At 43.4% G+C, this 15,654-nt stretch overlaps 1 protein-coding gene across 2 annotated transcripts in view; it reads left to right on the top strand.

Moving 5' to 3' along the window:
- Positions 1 to 15,654, top strand: part of XPO6 (exportin 6) — a 52,599-nt gene that overhangs the window by 24,310 nt on the left and 12,635 nt on the right. The window contains exons 7-14 of one of the 2 annotated variants that reach the window (XM_082772227.1): positions 2,193 to 2,646; positions 6,090 to 6,216; positions 6,964 to 7,073; positions 9,429 to 9,537; positions 10,320 to 10,409; positions 12,599 to 12,668; positions 13,896 to 14,055; positions 14,838 to 14,930. In XM_082772227.1, the coding sequence (XP_082628353.1) occupies positions 2,193 to 2,646; positions 6,090 to 6,216; positions 6,964 to 7,073; positions 9,429 to 9,537; positions 10,320 to 10,409; positions 12,599 to 12,668; positions 13,896 to 14,055; positions 14,838 to 14,930 (1,213 nt within the window). Of the gene's footprint in view, positions 1 to 2,192; positions 2,647 to 6,089; positions 6,217 to 6,963; positions 7,074 to 9,428; positions 9,538 to 10,316; positions 10,410 to 12,598; positions 12,669 to 13,895; positions 14,056 to 14,837; positions 14,931 to 15,654 lie in introns of both variants that reach the window. The other variant, XM_082772226.1, reaches the window with a different exon arrangement.

Raw genomic sequence — 15,654 nt, 5'->3', positions numbered from 1 at the left:
AAATTCCGCTTCTGAGCTTCAGTGAAATAACTGGGTGCAAAATACTCAGACCAATTGCTTTGAATTAAAGGGTCCTAATTTGCACTTTGTGGCCGGTGTATTGACAGCTCAGGATCTTTGGTTCTCGTGGAGGAAGGCCTTTTGGAAGAAGCATGTCTGCTTCTGTAAACATGCTAAAAGCAGCCCTTGTGCTGCAGCACACGTCTCGTTGCGAGTGCTGCGACGGCGGCTGTTGTAATACCAAGGCTAAGTGCAGGGTTATCTAATTCATCTGAAGGAGCATGATGCCTCAAATTTCTGGAGTGGAGGAGGAAAAAATGCTAAAGTACGGCAGGGAGTTATGAATTTAGTGGTGTAGGACATCTATCTTGATGAGAAATGGCGACGTAAGAGAAGCCTGTTCATCATGCATGCTTCTGAGTCCTTTGGAAATAGCTCTGTAAATCATCCCTGCTGTGTTCATCCTGCAGGGGCGTTGGGTCACTTCGCTTTCAAAAAAGTTACCTGGATTTTTGGGGGAGAACTCTAAATTCAGTCATGGAGCGAGTGCCTGTGGTTTTCTAAAGGTGAAGAGATTGTTTGCACGCAGGGAAGAGAAGGGCATCGAGTAACCTGGGGAAAAGAAATAGGCTTCCAGCGTGTGGTCTGGAAGTCTGTGAGTTAGTGGGTGAGTTAGGGCAGTCTGGCTGGCATTATCTGCTTGGATTTTCATAAAGCTTTCAGCGCAGCTTCTTGCTAAAAGCTTTTGCAAAAGCAAAGGCTCACTGGGCATAAGGGGAGTCCCTGCGATGAATAATTGGGCAGAAGGTAGGAGACGAGAGGTAAGTGGAAATGCTCAACCCTCGCAGTGAGGGGGGAGGTCACCTGTGGGGTCCTGCTTGGGGCTGTGCACACGAACGTACTTGAGAGACCTGCCAAAAAGGCTGGGTGAAGAGACGAGGAGGCTTGCTGGCAGCACTGAGCAGTCAGAAGGGTGGAAAGGAGGTACGGCTGGAGACTGGCAGGGGGATCCTGCATGACTCTGGGCTAGCAAAGTGAAACACGATGCAGGGAGAGCAATGCTCAGCTCAGGCTGAGTTGCGGGCTCTAAGCTCACCTTCAGCATCCAGGGTTAACTTCTGAGTGTTGCACGAGATCATTTTACGAGAGCTTCAGACCAACAGCAGTCAAAAACTGCTGAGGTGCTGCGTGGATGTAAGCTCACCCACATCTTCAATAGCAGCTGCAGTCCTGGTCTTCTCTATCAAGGGGGTAGAACAGAAATGGAGATTTGTGGAGCATGAATAAAGACGATACTGAATTTCTTCCATATAAGAAAGGTACAGTTTCAAATGGAGAGTGAGGAGCTGGGACAGAAGATACCAAGTGAAAAGGAGATGAATGGAAAAATTATTTTTCCCTGTTTGGTATAAGAAGTCGAGTTGACAGGCTTCAAACAAAAGCCATCCTGACCCCATATAGAGTTAAGCTGTGAAACTGTTGTAGCAGGATGCTATGTATCTGAAGTGTTCGTGGCTTCAGCCGGAGCCTGGCTAAACCCATGGAAGACAAATCCTCAGAGGCTGTGCAGAATTCCTCAAACCCCACCTGGCTCAGGAAACCTTTGCACTGCAAGTGGCCAGAGGCTGACGGATCTCACATGTGTTTGCCATGGGTCTTTGGTCACTCCGGGAACAGGCAGGCCCTGTTCTCTGTAAGCAGGTTTCTGGTCTCACTCGGTACATCTGCTCTTCTATAATCCACAAGCTGTCACATGCAAGCAGCAGCAACTCTGCCAAGTTTCAGCATAATATGGATGTGCCAGAGAACTAATGCAAGCTTACAGCAGGGATGCTCAAGCTTTTGAAGGAAATAAATTTTGTAAGAAATCCCTAAAATACACCCCCTGGCATTACTATTATCTTTTCCAACACGCTGCATGTGTGCTTCTCAGGAAAGCTAAAGGACAGTACAGAGCTGCCACTTGAACTTATTTGTTCAGCACCTCCTCTGACCTGACATGTGAAATCTGTACAAAAACTGGAGAAAATTCCAGAATACCAAAATCACTAGTTCAGCTTGGACAAATCTTTGTGCGCTAACTATTATGTGCCAGAGGCTCCGATGGCTTTTGATTTATAGCTACGGCTTGCAGTCGCACCTTTTGAAGCTATCGCCTTGATTTATAACAGAGATGTGCTTTTTTCCCCTAGGTGACCTGTTAAGTAGCCTGTTGCAGAGTCCCAGTGCGGCCAAATTATTGAACCAGCCAATCCCCATCCTTGACACGGAAAGTGAATATATTTGTTCCCTGGCACTGGAGTGCCTGGCACACCTCTTCAGCTGGATCCCTTTGTCTACCAGTATCACCCCGTCACTCCTCACCACCATTTTCCACTTTGCTCGCTTCGGCTGCGACACTCGCGTTAGGAAGATGTCTTCTGTCAACGGCAGCAGCCAGAACTCGGTGTTGGGACAGGAGCGTGGCCGACTTGGCGTCTTGGCTATGTCTTGCATCAATGAACTGATGTCTAAGAACTGCGTGCCTATGGAGTTTGAGGAGTATTTGTTACGGATGTTCCAGCAGACTTTCTACCTCCTGCAGAAGATTACCAAGGAGAATAATGCCCACACAGTGAAGAGCCGACTAGAGGAACTGGATGAAAGGTAAGAGAAACCAAACAGCTAAGTAGCTGTGCTAGGGCCTCTTGCTTTCTAAAGGACAGTCTTTCTTAATTTGCGGTCATGCATGGTGTGTCTAATCACCTTTTTTTCAGAGTTCTGTGCTGGTGGAGGCAGGCAGAAAGGTAGGTGCCCACAGGTAAGGTTCTGGTAAGGGGCTAAGTTTGCTAAGTGACCGTGGTGGCACAGGTTTGTATTCTTTCCTGTCCTCTTCCTCCCCTTTCCCCGTTCGTTACTGTTTGACTGCAGGTCTGAGGTGGCACAAGAGCTGAACCTGCCCTTCATTCAGTTGTAACAGAACAACAGAAGAGGCACAGTGAGGTAAAGGCATTGCAGTATTCCCTTTGCTGGTCGGTATCTGCCTTCTCTGTCTTAAACTCAACCATACAAAGAGTGGGTAGATATTCTGCGAGTCATGACTTGAAAGAAAAGAGAAATAGTTTCATACCCTTCATTGAGATTTGACAACTTTTGATTACTCTTTTTTTGTTTTGTTTTTTAAATGACACTGAAAGACAGCCTTGGGAACTCCATTCACAGCAGTGGTGAATGGCTCCACCACGCAGGCTGTCCTGCGTGCGTGGCTGGAGGCAGCAGGGGAAGTGGCAGCACCTCGGGAGGCTGCGTGGTCTGGTTGTTCTCCAGAAAGCCACTGCCGTGCTCCTTGCCTGAAACAGCTTGACTCTTTCGTGGCGGATATATCCTACTTGTAGGAGAGAAAGTGAGATTTGTCTCGCTGCTGTGTTGAGTGGTTGGATCCACGTGGTGGCAGGGTGGTGGACGAGGTGATGACTCGATGCTGCCTTTCACTGCCGGCCCGCTGTGCGAGCGCTCGCGATGGGAGGACAGGCAGGCTGGTGCTAATGCTGACAGATATGTTGTCAGTGTGAGCGTGCTCGGTATCTTGCTGTGGATGCACAATGATGGAAATAAATTTCTGGTGCTGCTGGACAAAGATGCAGCGGAAAGATTTTTGAGCTTTTTGATTTTTTTTTACCTTGATACTCACTCAGGTATAAAACCGAATTTGGAATCAACTGTGGGGATTCCAAATCTTGTAGACATGACTTGCATGTTTCTTCTGTAAAAATGTTTTCCATGTCTTTAAATACACTAATGATAATAGATGTAGATTAGTTGTGACTTCAGTATAACAGTGAATTCCGCTTGCTCGCTTCTCGACTTACTCTGACTTCAGTATTTCTTGCTTCCTAAAAATAATGTCTTATATGGTGGAAATCTGCTACCTTTGCATATGGGATATGTGCACAGAGAGCGAGGGGTCACACTCTGAATTCCACAGAAGCTGTCCTGTAAACCTGCAGTAAATGAAATGCCCTCTGTAACTCCTTTTTCTTCTATGGAAATATCAGCAAGCTGCCTTCAGTGACCAAACTGTGGAAGGGATGTAGCTGTGTTGGCTTTTACTGAGATCATATTGCTGTCCCGTTATCTTCTGCTGCTTATGCATGTTATCCAGAGATCTGATATCTCTACTTACAAGAATCCTCCTCACTCGTTGCTGAGGTCTGAAACACGGATGGAACTAAGACATTCTGGGGAGACTGCTTGGAAAAATCTAGCTGACTTTGGCAGGAATGGGGCTCTCTGTGCTCACTCTGTCCTCGCTGTAGAAATGGCTTTGCCTTGTATAGGAGGATGTTCGTAGCTTTACATCCAAAACTAAAGAACTTCTCACATGAATGCATCTTCTTGAGATGGACTAACGAAGTCCTAAACAAAACTGGTGCTGGTCAAAGTGCCCTACTTCATTAGATCGCCGTCTTTAGAGCTTGCCTGCCATAGATCTGTTTTTCCCCAGCCTCTTGTGGCAGTGATTCCTCTTGTCTTGTTACGAAATCAGTGTGGTTTTGAATAGATTCTACTGCTGAATAGAAGAAGATTAAGCGTGAACTGTCTTTTGCTTTATTTGTGTTGGCTTCAACTTGAAAATGTGAAAATATTGGAAATGGGAGTGGAAAATGTCTGGTATGGATAGAAGCAGTGGCGTGGAGGTTGCACTATGGGCTTTGGGGTGTGTGGAGCTAGGTGCCAAGTAGGAGTTTCACTGGTCTCAGGTCAGAGCCTCTTCAGAAAATAAAAATGAAAAAAAATGAAGGAAATGTTTGGGTCTGGATGCATGTTTTTTGCTATCTTTTATTTTTGATGCCTTTGGTCAGTGGTCAGGCATGTTGTGCTGATTCTTGTCAAGCAGGCAGTGTCAAATAAAAAGTTCACGTAGTCTTTTTGCATATTCAAAGTATATTATGGTTTTTGTAGGCTTATAATAACTAGCAGTGTTGCAGCTCTGTTAGCTGGCAGTGCTTCCAGACTTGAATCACTTGTGGTTAGAGCGTTTGTCTTCAAACCAGCATTTGCAGAAGGGGAGAGGAGGCAGAACAGTAAACCAAATCTGCTCAACTGTGTCTGAAACTGTGCTAAACCTAACTTGCTGTTTGTTTTAAAAGAAAAACTTGAAGTGCTCTTATACTTCAGAACTCTTAAGGTATGGGAAGGACAAATTGCTCTGCCCACAGCCTTGTCACTGGATCGCTGGAGCTCTTGCTGTTCGTGTATCATGTTGCGATGCGTTGGTCCTGTGTACAGATGGAGTGCTTCGTTCTTCTGTGTTTAGATCCATATGAGGATGGTTTCTAATCCTGAGGAAGCTTGTGCTGTGCACGGCATGTTTTTATTCCACAACAGCTTACCCCGTTGTAATTTTTCCCCAGTGTTGTACTTAAGAACCCTCTGTGCTTGCACCGAGGTCGTGCTCTTGCTGGACTCCTGCAATTTTGATAGCAGGCTTCTTTTTGGATCTTCATTTTGTATGGTCCCATGCTCTGGAGGAAGATTTGTCTTTATTGTCTAATTCAGTCACAAAAGCCTGGGCTCAGCTGAGAAACTTCAGGATAATAGTTGATCATGCACCGCATAAGAAGCGGTCCTTTCCAGCTCTAAATTGTGTGTCTCTTCCCCTACCATAGTAAATTTTTAACACGTGTATTGTTAACTTGTGCATTAACTTCTTGCTTTCAGCTGAATTCCTCAGTGGTACAGTTTTTATGACTAATCCTGTATATATCAGTATGATCAGACTTGCTATTGTGTACTTATTTCTCTAGGGTGGGGGGGATTGTGTTTATTTGCAGGCCTGACTAAACTCAATTATATTTATCTGAATATTAAAGTTGCTTTTGACTAGACTGTCTTTTCTGCTGTTTCAGGTATTAATGGAAGGAAGGGTTGCCCATCCTGTAGGTAATTGTTGCAGGGCTTTATATTTTAATTGTTCTACTGGCTGTTAATTGTAACTTTCTTTTTTAATGAAGGGGTTTTGAGTGAATTTATGATTGTTTCGATGAAATTGCTTTTTCCTGTGGTGTTCTTCAGGTTTTCTGAATTGTGTTTTCTTCTGTCCCTTGTAGCTACATTGAGAAGTTTACGGACTTCCTTCGTCTCTTTGTGAGTGTCCATCTACGAAGAATTGAATCCTACTCCCAGTTTCCCGTGGTTGAATTTCTGGCACTGTTGTTCAAATACACTTTTCATCAGGTACAGCCTTGTGACATTGTTTTTCCTTGTTCTGTTCTTCTTGTCCTGTTGTTCTGTACAGCAGGGCTAGCTTGTTTTTGCCAGTGGAGCTGATACTAAAGCTAGCTCAGGAAAAAAAAAAACAAACAACTGATGTCTTACTGGCACTTACTTCCCCAGTATTATTGCTGGGGACTTGGAAATGCCTTAATGTGCTCCTGGATTTAGCTGGGGACAGCGTTCACATGTAGTTACCTTGTAAGAACAACTTGTTTGTTGTTTAACTTTTTTCTACCTTTTTTTTTTTTTTTTTGCTAGCCCATGAAATAGAAAATGTCTGGAAAAAATCTGTCTGGCTTGTTTTGTGTTTGGGGATGTTTTTCTTTCTCCTGAAGCTGCTGCTTTTACTGTATCTGAAGCATTCTTTGTATCCTTCAATTTTGCAGTTTAAAACAAACTGGCTTTTGATACGCGTTACCTTACAGTAGAAGCTGTCATAATGCAGTTCAGTCCTGTTCACCATCATATGTGAATAATAACAGGAAGCAGATGTATAAAATGCTAGAAGTTGATGCAGCAAGCCATGAGATGGGTTCACTCTGAGACAACCCTTGTCATCACAGGGTTCTTAACTTGCGCCAAAGCTCTTGCTCATTTTTTGATATCTTGAGGCTGCAAGTCTCTTCAGTGCCCTCCTAGAAACTTTTTTGTACAGCAAGAAGTTATTCCCAGTTTGAGAGAGTCATTATGAACTTTGGTGTATTTCAGCCTACCCATGAAGGTTACTTTTCTTGCTTGGACATTTGGACACTCTTCTTGGACTATCTGACTAGCAAAATTAAAAGTCGTCTGGCAGACAAAGAAGCAGTACTCAATAGGTAAGTAATCAGGAAGGTAGTTGGGATTTGACAGCTGCAGAGGGTCTTGTGGTCATTGTGGAAATACTGAGAAATAAGCTATTGTTTACTGCAGCCATGTGTAGAATGCTTTTTTCAAAAAATCACTGAACATTTAAAGCTTAAACTGGAGAGCTTACCGCACGTTCATTGAACAGAATTCAAGCTGAGCAAATTAAGGCAAGAAAAAAGGTCACAGAAATATTGCATGTGAACCTAGCAGCCAGAGGAAGAAAGCTTTGGAGTCTAAAATAGAACTGGAACATATTTTTAGAACATTTTAGAGCACATTTTAGCTCGTACTAGAGGAGGAGACTACAGAGTAAGTTGTGTAGTAAGGGTTCACACACAGCTTGTACAACTAACTAACGACTTAGGAAATTTTCAGATTTAATTGGGGTTTTAAAATCTATTTAAATGGAGGATGTGTTTGAGAAATGCTGGTGGTGCTGTGTTTGAAAGTTAAGTTCTGCTTGCTTACCTCTGTAGCTAATGATGTGTATGAATTGTAACAGTGGTTGGCAGCACTTCCTTTGTAGGTGCTGTCTCCTGAAATAGTTGGCTCTCTGATTTTATCAAGGGTCTTTTTGCTCCCCCCCAGAAATACCTGGTGAATATACTGGATCTTGTTCAAATGTGTTAGGGTTAAAGGCACCGTGGCTTGTGCCTTATTGCTCTTAGCCAATTGCAGAAGAAAGCTGCTTTCCCCTGGAGCGTACTAAATATAAGTAAGTGGTTAGTTACTGAAAGACAGCCTGGTGTCATAACCACAAAGAACAAATGTGGAACTAGCTTACGCCAGACAGCTCTCTTCCTTTCAGCATGGGAACTGAGTATTTTTAATTTCTCAGGTAGTAGGTATTTGCATTTGAGCTTTGTTACAATTTGGGCCTAATTTGCTGCTGTCTGCCTGATGCTGTTGAACTCTGCCTTGGCATTCTGGCCCCCCTTCACCTGGCTAATGCGTGTGTAATGCACGTCCATCAGGCATTTTCTTATGGACAGAATTGAAACAAACCATAGCTGTCTCTCTTGGAGATATTTCACACAAAAGAGCAACAAACAAAAAAAAACACACGTAGAAGTGGTTAAAGCTCGTCGTGCTGTTTTATCAGAACTACCTGTTTTTAATGGCATCTTTATATAGCTACGACTTCCTTCATGCTTTAAGACGTAAACGCCTCAGTTTGATAATATGGGTGTGGTTACACCACAGGAGCACAGATGAAATTTCCTGTTCCGTGGCTTTTAAACGCTGCATCTGGTACACATTGCAGTTCTACTACTGGATTAGTTGCCCAATCTTGAGTTATGTCATCTGGCTACAGAAAAAATGTTAATTCAGCCACCTTGCACGGAAAGCTTTCAGCTGCTTAGTTGGTGGTGCAGCTGATGAGGCTGATGCTTGGATTGCATCATTCCTTGCATCTTTGTTAGTACATGTTCACGCCTAGTTTTCCAACCTGATCTCACTTTAAAAAGGGCATGACTGGTCCTTGCATGGGACAAGCCGTGTTCTGAGGAAGGTGGCTTAAGAAAAGAGAAAAGAACAGAACAAAATCCCAAATCCCCAGACTTTGGTGGTGCCAGCAGAAATGGTTGCATGGTCAGGTGACTGGTCACAGCTTGGTATTATTTTTATGTGATCAATGGAGGAAGGAGTATCTTCTGCACTCCATACCTGTTGCATAGTACCTGAGATGAAAGGATGTCTTTCACTGACATATTCTTAGTGTTATAGTGGAAGTGGAAAAAGTGCTGGCTTTGTTTTAGAGGGCAAGGGCCTGAATTCATTGGCCAACTGTGTATGGGAAGAAGATAGCAAAACAAAGAGCCTCAGGGGCTGTCCCCTTTTGTAGGTAGACAGCAATTCTATCCCCTTCATCTGTTCCTTATTCACATCCCAGAAAGTATAGCACCAGCCATGCTCCTGAGGAGCAGGTTGAGCAGTAAGAGGGTGCTGGTGTCTCCTGTTCACAGGCAGCTGCCATTCCTCCTGGAAAACTGCTCCTGCTGCCTTGCCTGTTTTGTACTCCTGGGCTGCTGCTTTAGCCAATGGTTATCCATTTCCCTCTCAGAGGTAGTGGGATATCAAATATTACCACAAGCTTTTTCCTTGCTGGTAGCTTGTGACCTAAAGCGACACATCACTCTTAATCCAAAGCTCTACTTGATGTTGTGTGTATAAGCCCGTAAAGCTGTGCTGCAGGCTCTTTGCAGTGGCTCCCGTTAAACTGTCACCTGGTTTACATCTCTCCTTTGCTGGAAGGGCTGTGAGCACGGCAGTCCCTGCAGAATTGCTTTATCACACTCCTTTTGTCTTCTCCATGGTCACAGGTACGAAGATGCCTTGGTTCTGTTGCTGACGGAGGTGTTGAATCGAATCCAGTTCAGGTATAACCAGGCACAGCTGGAGGAGCTGGATGATGAGACACTGGATGATGATGTAAGGAGCAGAGTTGAACAAGGGCAGCTGCAGGTTCAGATATTAACTGCCGCACTCATTACACCTGGAATGTCTTTCCCAAAGCTTGAGTTCTGGAATGCAGGCTACATACCCGCTGCTTCACTCAGTTCTGTGTGGGGTTTTGAGGTTTAAAGAAGCACAAAATGCATTTATCAAAAATACATCTAAGTTACGCTGAAAGTATATGACCTTTGTTTTTAACTTGTTTTTTATGAGGAAAAATGCAGGTATCTCTGTTCTGTTTATCAGAGGCACTATAGGTGTCTGTGTCTGGTTGCTTTGGAATGTAAACGCAGAAAGATTTTTCAAGACAAAAGCTTTAAGCCGTATATATTAGCGCTTTCATCTGAGCATATTTCTCTGAAGTCAGTAAATATCATCTCAATCCATACTGATAACAGTAAAAGTAAAGAGCAGTAGGTGGCTGAAGCGTCAGAGACTGGAGCATTAGAGAGCCACGTGGTGCTACATAACTGATGCCAGTCATCTGTGCAGTAACTGTGCTTCGGGAGTGAATGCTTGTGGCTTATCACCCCTGGGAAATAGAGGCATGCAGGCCCAGACAGAGGGTCAGTAAAACAGTGCCCAGCCAGGTGTCTGGCACCATGTGAGAGCAGTACCTCTCCAGTAGCCGGGTGTCTGCAAAAGCCAGGCTCTGGAAAGGAGTTAGGCTGGGGCTCGGTGCTTGGGACCAGCTACAAAAGGCCACCCGTTTCCATCAGGAATTGCTGTGCTTACCTTGTTGTTTCTTCCCATAGCAGCAGACTGAGTGGCAGCGGTACTTGCGCCAGAGCTTGGAAGTGGTTGCAAAAGTCATGGAGCTCTTGCCAACCCATGCCTTCTCCACACTAGTAAGTAGCTATGCAAACCAAAAGCGCAACGTGAAATGAGCACCAACTGCTGGAATTTGTTGCAAGCTGTTTCACAGAAGCCAGGGTGCCAAAAGAAGTAGGGAGATTTGCTTTTAGAAGCTAAAGCTTGGGAAAGGAGAGACCAGAAGTCAAAAAATTGGTTTTTGGCTTTGTTGAATTTCTTGCTGTGGTGTTGTGAAGATCCTTCACAGTGAGTGTCTGAGACCTACTTGCTGGACACCAAGCTTTATGGAAGTGCCCATCTCTCCAAGTGTAAATAATTCATTGCTGTTTATCTTGGCCTTTATGTTAGGAGACAGCATTGTGAATTGGATAGATATGTGTTGTTAGGATTTTAAGGAGAATGAAATCTTTGTTTAAATGAAAGGCTAGATACAAATGCTGAAAACAGTGCCTCGGACAGTGGGGAATTACATCTGATAAACACAGATAAGTGCTTCTTTCCAGCTAGGGTCACTGTTGTTGCTGGAACAAGTTGCCTTATTTTGTAGTGTTATAAGGGTTTCTGAGGAGGAGACTTCAAGGCCAGTGGAGTCCAAAATTCAGAGTTGGTCTTTTCTCTGGACAAGAAAAAAGGCAGGTATATGCAGTGGGAACTCAAAGCAAGTCTATTAACCCCACTGGAGACAGTGCATGCCTAGATCTCTGAGCCATGTTGTCAAGAAGCAGAGAACATTGAACTGCTACGGAGGTAGAAGATGCCTGACCTGAAGTAAGCACCAGAAGCACGTTATTAGAAACTCCAAAGTAGTGAGCAAAATAGTTCTCATGCGAATGTCAAGTTCCTCTGCAGCGTGGTGGCATGGCATGAGTTAGCAAAAGGCAGACAAATGGAACAGCTGTTTGTGAGCACAGTGAGCATACGGGTCATACGGTGAAGAGCATGTGGCTTCCCTCAAAGTAACACGTTAGCATGAGGAAGATGATCTGCTCTTTTTAAATATTTCTCCTCTTGCAGGCACTCAACTGTTAAATAGGCACAGTATGTTAGAAATGTGACTGAATTCTTGAGCCCTGTATTCATTCTTGCATGGTCTGGGAGATGTTCAGGAAGTTTTGCATGCCTTTCACAACAGTCTCTGCAGTGATGTTGAATGCAGTGGTTGGTCATCAGGAACAAATAACTGAAAGTCCAGCAGCTGCTGTTATTCTGTCCCATGCTGAGTAATGAGGGGCTGCAGTTCTTTGTGCTGACGTGCAAGTGAACCTTCATAAATCCAAACTCTTCAAATGTGGTGACTTTGCCAATAGAAAATGAGTAAATTTATGCCAGAGTGAAAGGTTGGAAATTTGTTTTTCAGGTGAGATGTCTACAACGAAAAGGTTACCATGCAATTTGTATGCATGCAAATACGTTAAAGCACAAGGCAAATAATCCCAAATAATACCACTAAAGTACCTTGGGTGCTGAACACTGGTCAGAAAGCTTCCTAGTCTATGTACAACGTGTTCTCCAGGGTAGCATAACCGTTACTCAGCTGAAGTATCAGTAGGAACAGGCATGTTTGCAGTCAGTCCTGAATGATGGAGTTAGGATAATGCTGTGTTCCCAGATCAGGACGCATGACGACTGTGTTGTTTGTTCCCTTGGCTGTTTTCCCTCTGGGATTTCAGCTGTTCTTGGTGCAGTCTGCAGTGTGCCAGCAGAGTGGCTGCAGTGTTTTCCTTCTGTGTTCTGTCAGAGGCACTGAACTCAGCTTCCATCAGTTGAGTGTTTTGGTAGCTGCATTTTGAGAACCTGATGCCTATGGGTTAGGTGGATGCAGTGCAAGTTTCCAGTGCTTCAGGCTCTGCTGTTCTTTGCTTGTGTGCCCCTGTTCTGTTTGATCTGGGTTCTACATCCAGCTGCACATTCGCACTGATGGCATGCTGTGCCATGCCAACCCTGATATGTCAGGCCTCTAGCTCGTGAGGCTGGTGGCTGGTGTTTGTGGGAAAAGGAGAGCTACCACAGGGAAGTGCCTTCAGGGTGCTTTTCGTGTCATTGTTTTCATAGCACCTATAGAGACATAAGCTGCAGAAATAGCCCAGAAAACAGGCCTGTCCTCCTCCCAAATGTTTTCTTGAAGGTGTTAGGGAGAAATAGGAAAAATGTTCTCTAATAGACTAATAGTAGAGTGTTAACTGACTGCCAAGCCCCCAAATCATGCTCATTTTTTCTCTTCTAGTTTCCAGTTCTGCAGGACAACTTGGAAGTGTATCTGGGACTCCAGCAGTTTGTGGTCACTTCAGGAACAGGTAACCACTGCCATCCAGCAAAAAGTCCTCACTCTTTGAGTAGCGTACTGTGAAAACACTATAGACCTGCTTTAGTATTGCTTCCTCTTCGCTGTGTTGAGGATCTGAAATTCTTACCCCAATACACATGGTGTGTGATAGCCTAGTAGTCAAACTCCATTAGCAAACAAAAATCTAATAATATGATTTTGTATTGGTATGGTTCTTCCCTTGCTCTGATACTGGGAGATACCTTGGGTGTTGAGAACAGCTATGCAGCAGTCCCCCGTCCCCCCCCCCCCCCAAAAAAAAAGTAATTCTGATCCGAAGAACACTTAAGACATCCTAGGTTTAGTAGTAATGCACAGGGTTTTTAATGTTGTAGCACTGATCTGTGTTAGCTGTCAGAAGTAACTCAGAGGCAACTGGGTGACAGCGTGCTGATGGTACGTAAATGGCAAGCCTGTTGCTGAAATTGTAAACAATACGAGATTAGATACAGTCAGTAGAAAGAAACAGATTTTCTTTGAAACATGTTGTTGCAGAATATATTTACTTTTTTAGTAAAAGGTCTGGGATGCTTGGAGACCAGGTGTACGTGGTTGAGCAGTAGGACAATTGCATAGGCAATAAGACTGGCAAATCTACTTAGCTGCATGTTTCTTGTTATCTGACATGTGAAAGTATATAACCACATTTCAAATTAGAAGCAAATGCACTCTCTCCAAATGTGCTTCCAGTGCTGGAACATCTATTTCAGTCTAGCCAGCAGAGGGAGTCTGGGTAATGACTTTCACAGAACTGGGATTGCTTTTTTGGTGTTGACAGACAGCCAAAAAGGTTGCTGTTTATACATATTTTAATACCAAATAGAATAAAATAATTGTGGAAAAGGCTGAAATTATCAGTAGTGTCATTTTCAGCCCTTAAAGATAAATTTGAATTGTGGCAGTCAGAACAGCTGAACTTGTCTTACCCGACTGACTGTTTCAGTCACTTGGACTGCTGGGTTTTGAACTGTGACCCACTGCCGAGTTAATTTAAGAAGAATGCTTGCAATGTAATTAGAATAAACTTAGCATTTCCTGTAGCTTTGTAATTAGGTTTCCCATCCCAAAGAGCTGTACTTATTAGTCACAAAGTTACATGCACTTTGAAGGATGAGTTTTCAGACTGCTGTTAGCACAAGTGAATGTGTACACGTGTGTCTTTTGGATTCACTTCTAGTAAACCAAAATGTCGTTTCAGGTCACAGGCTGAACATCACTGCGGAGAATGATTGCCGTCGTTTGCACTGCTCCTTGAGGGATCTGAGCTCCTTGCTGCAGGCTGTTGGTCGATTAGCAGAATACTTCATTGGGGATGTGTTTGCTGCCAGGTTCAATGATGCTCTTACAGTGGTGGAGAGGTAGGTACGAGGGGGGGTTGCTGTCCCTTCATCAGTACAAGGAACAATCATCACCAAACAAAGCCAAGGTTTCTTTCTGCCTCCCCTTGTCATGATTAAGTTGAGATACAAAGAACTCAATAACTAGTACCTGAAGCGTTAGGTTCATCAGTGCTGAGTTTCTCAGATGGCTTTTTAACCCTTCACCAGAGAAATAACTACTGGGGAGGGATAAATAAAATCATTTACTGCAATGGTTGAGGTAATTGTTTTCCAGCATCTGCATTTGTGATGCACTGTTGATTCTGGTGGCACTAAGGGCTATGGTTCAGCTATGGGACTTGGTAGGTCAGATTGATGGTTGGCCTTGATGATCTTGACTGTCTTTTTCAACCTAGATGATTTTATGATTACTTGAGAGTTATCTGTGAGAGCTAAATCTTCTAAACTGAAATTTCCTTTCTAAAAAGATCTCTAAAAGCTGGAAAGCAGGTATTATTGGGTTCTTACCCTCCAAGGAACTTAATTAGTGCATAGTTTCAAATTACAGAATTTCAGAGCCACTGCCTTTATGTTGTTTCATGTCCACACAGGAACATCATACTTGTTCCATCTTATCACAAGCAAGGAAATGGGTTCTAAATTACTTTCTACTAAATGGCCTAAATCTAATCTATATAATAGCTAAATATTGACATAGGCTTGTCAAGAGCAGCATTCAGATAAGACATGCGAGTGGGTTTGTACATGTGTATATCCATCTTGCAGTTTTTTTGTTTTACCATTTATGTATTCACTTGCAGGTTGGTAAAAGTAACGCTATATGGATCCCAGATTAAACTGTACAACATTGAAACTGCAGTACCATCTGTATTGAAACCTGACCTTATTGATGTGTGAGTATGAGATACGTGCTACATGTGATTATATACAAATTTTGAACCTATGTGGGATGGAGGAAACTTTGGATCTCTTAGATCTGGTGTTCTAATTACTAGCTTGGCAAACATTTGGGAAACTGTAAATGTTAGCTAACCACAAGGGTACTTGCTGGCAATAGCCTTGACCTTTACCAGTATTTTGGATCACTGTATCCTCAAATTGATGTAGATGGATTATTTAAAGAAAAATATTTGTGATCAGATGTAAAAATGCCCCTTGCATTAGCTCTAAAGGCAGACCATTTTTCTGCTGTGTACTAGTGGCTGTAAAAGCTTGGCTCTTTTGCAGTAAAATTAGGTGGTCTAACAAGTGTTACGATGGTGGTATTTTAAGAAATAGATCTATTTTAAGAAATGAGTGATATGTAGTTTGAGGCTTATGGATTTTATTTTTTGCCACCAAAGTCAAATCTATGACCCAGGTAAAGATGTTTTTTTTTTAGCACAAGGTTTTGAGTCCTTGGCTTCCAAACCAAATGTGTGCCTTCCAGCGACGCAGGCTGTTCCTGAAACAAACGAATGCCTTTGATCCAGAAGTTGACATTAAGTGTGAAATCTTGATGCCGCTGGTAGTAGGACATCACTCTAATGCCCTTTTGGAGACCTTTCGTTCTCATGGTTGCGTTGTACAAACCTGCTACCTGCCAGCTGGCATTTTGTGAGCAGAATTTAAGGTTGT

The sequence above is a fragment of the Aythya marila genome (assembly GCF_965140915.1).
Source record: "Aythya marila genome assembly, chromosome: 15".
NCBI lineage: Eukaryota > Metazoa > Chordata > Aves > Anseriformes > Anatidae > Aythya > Aythya marila.
Note: the sequence above shows the minus strand (reverse complement) of the source record. Positions and strands in the feature narration are given on the sequence as shown.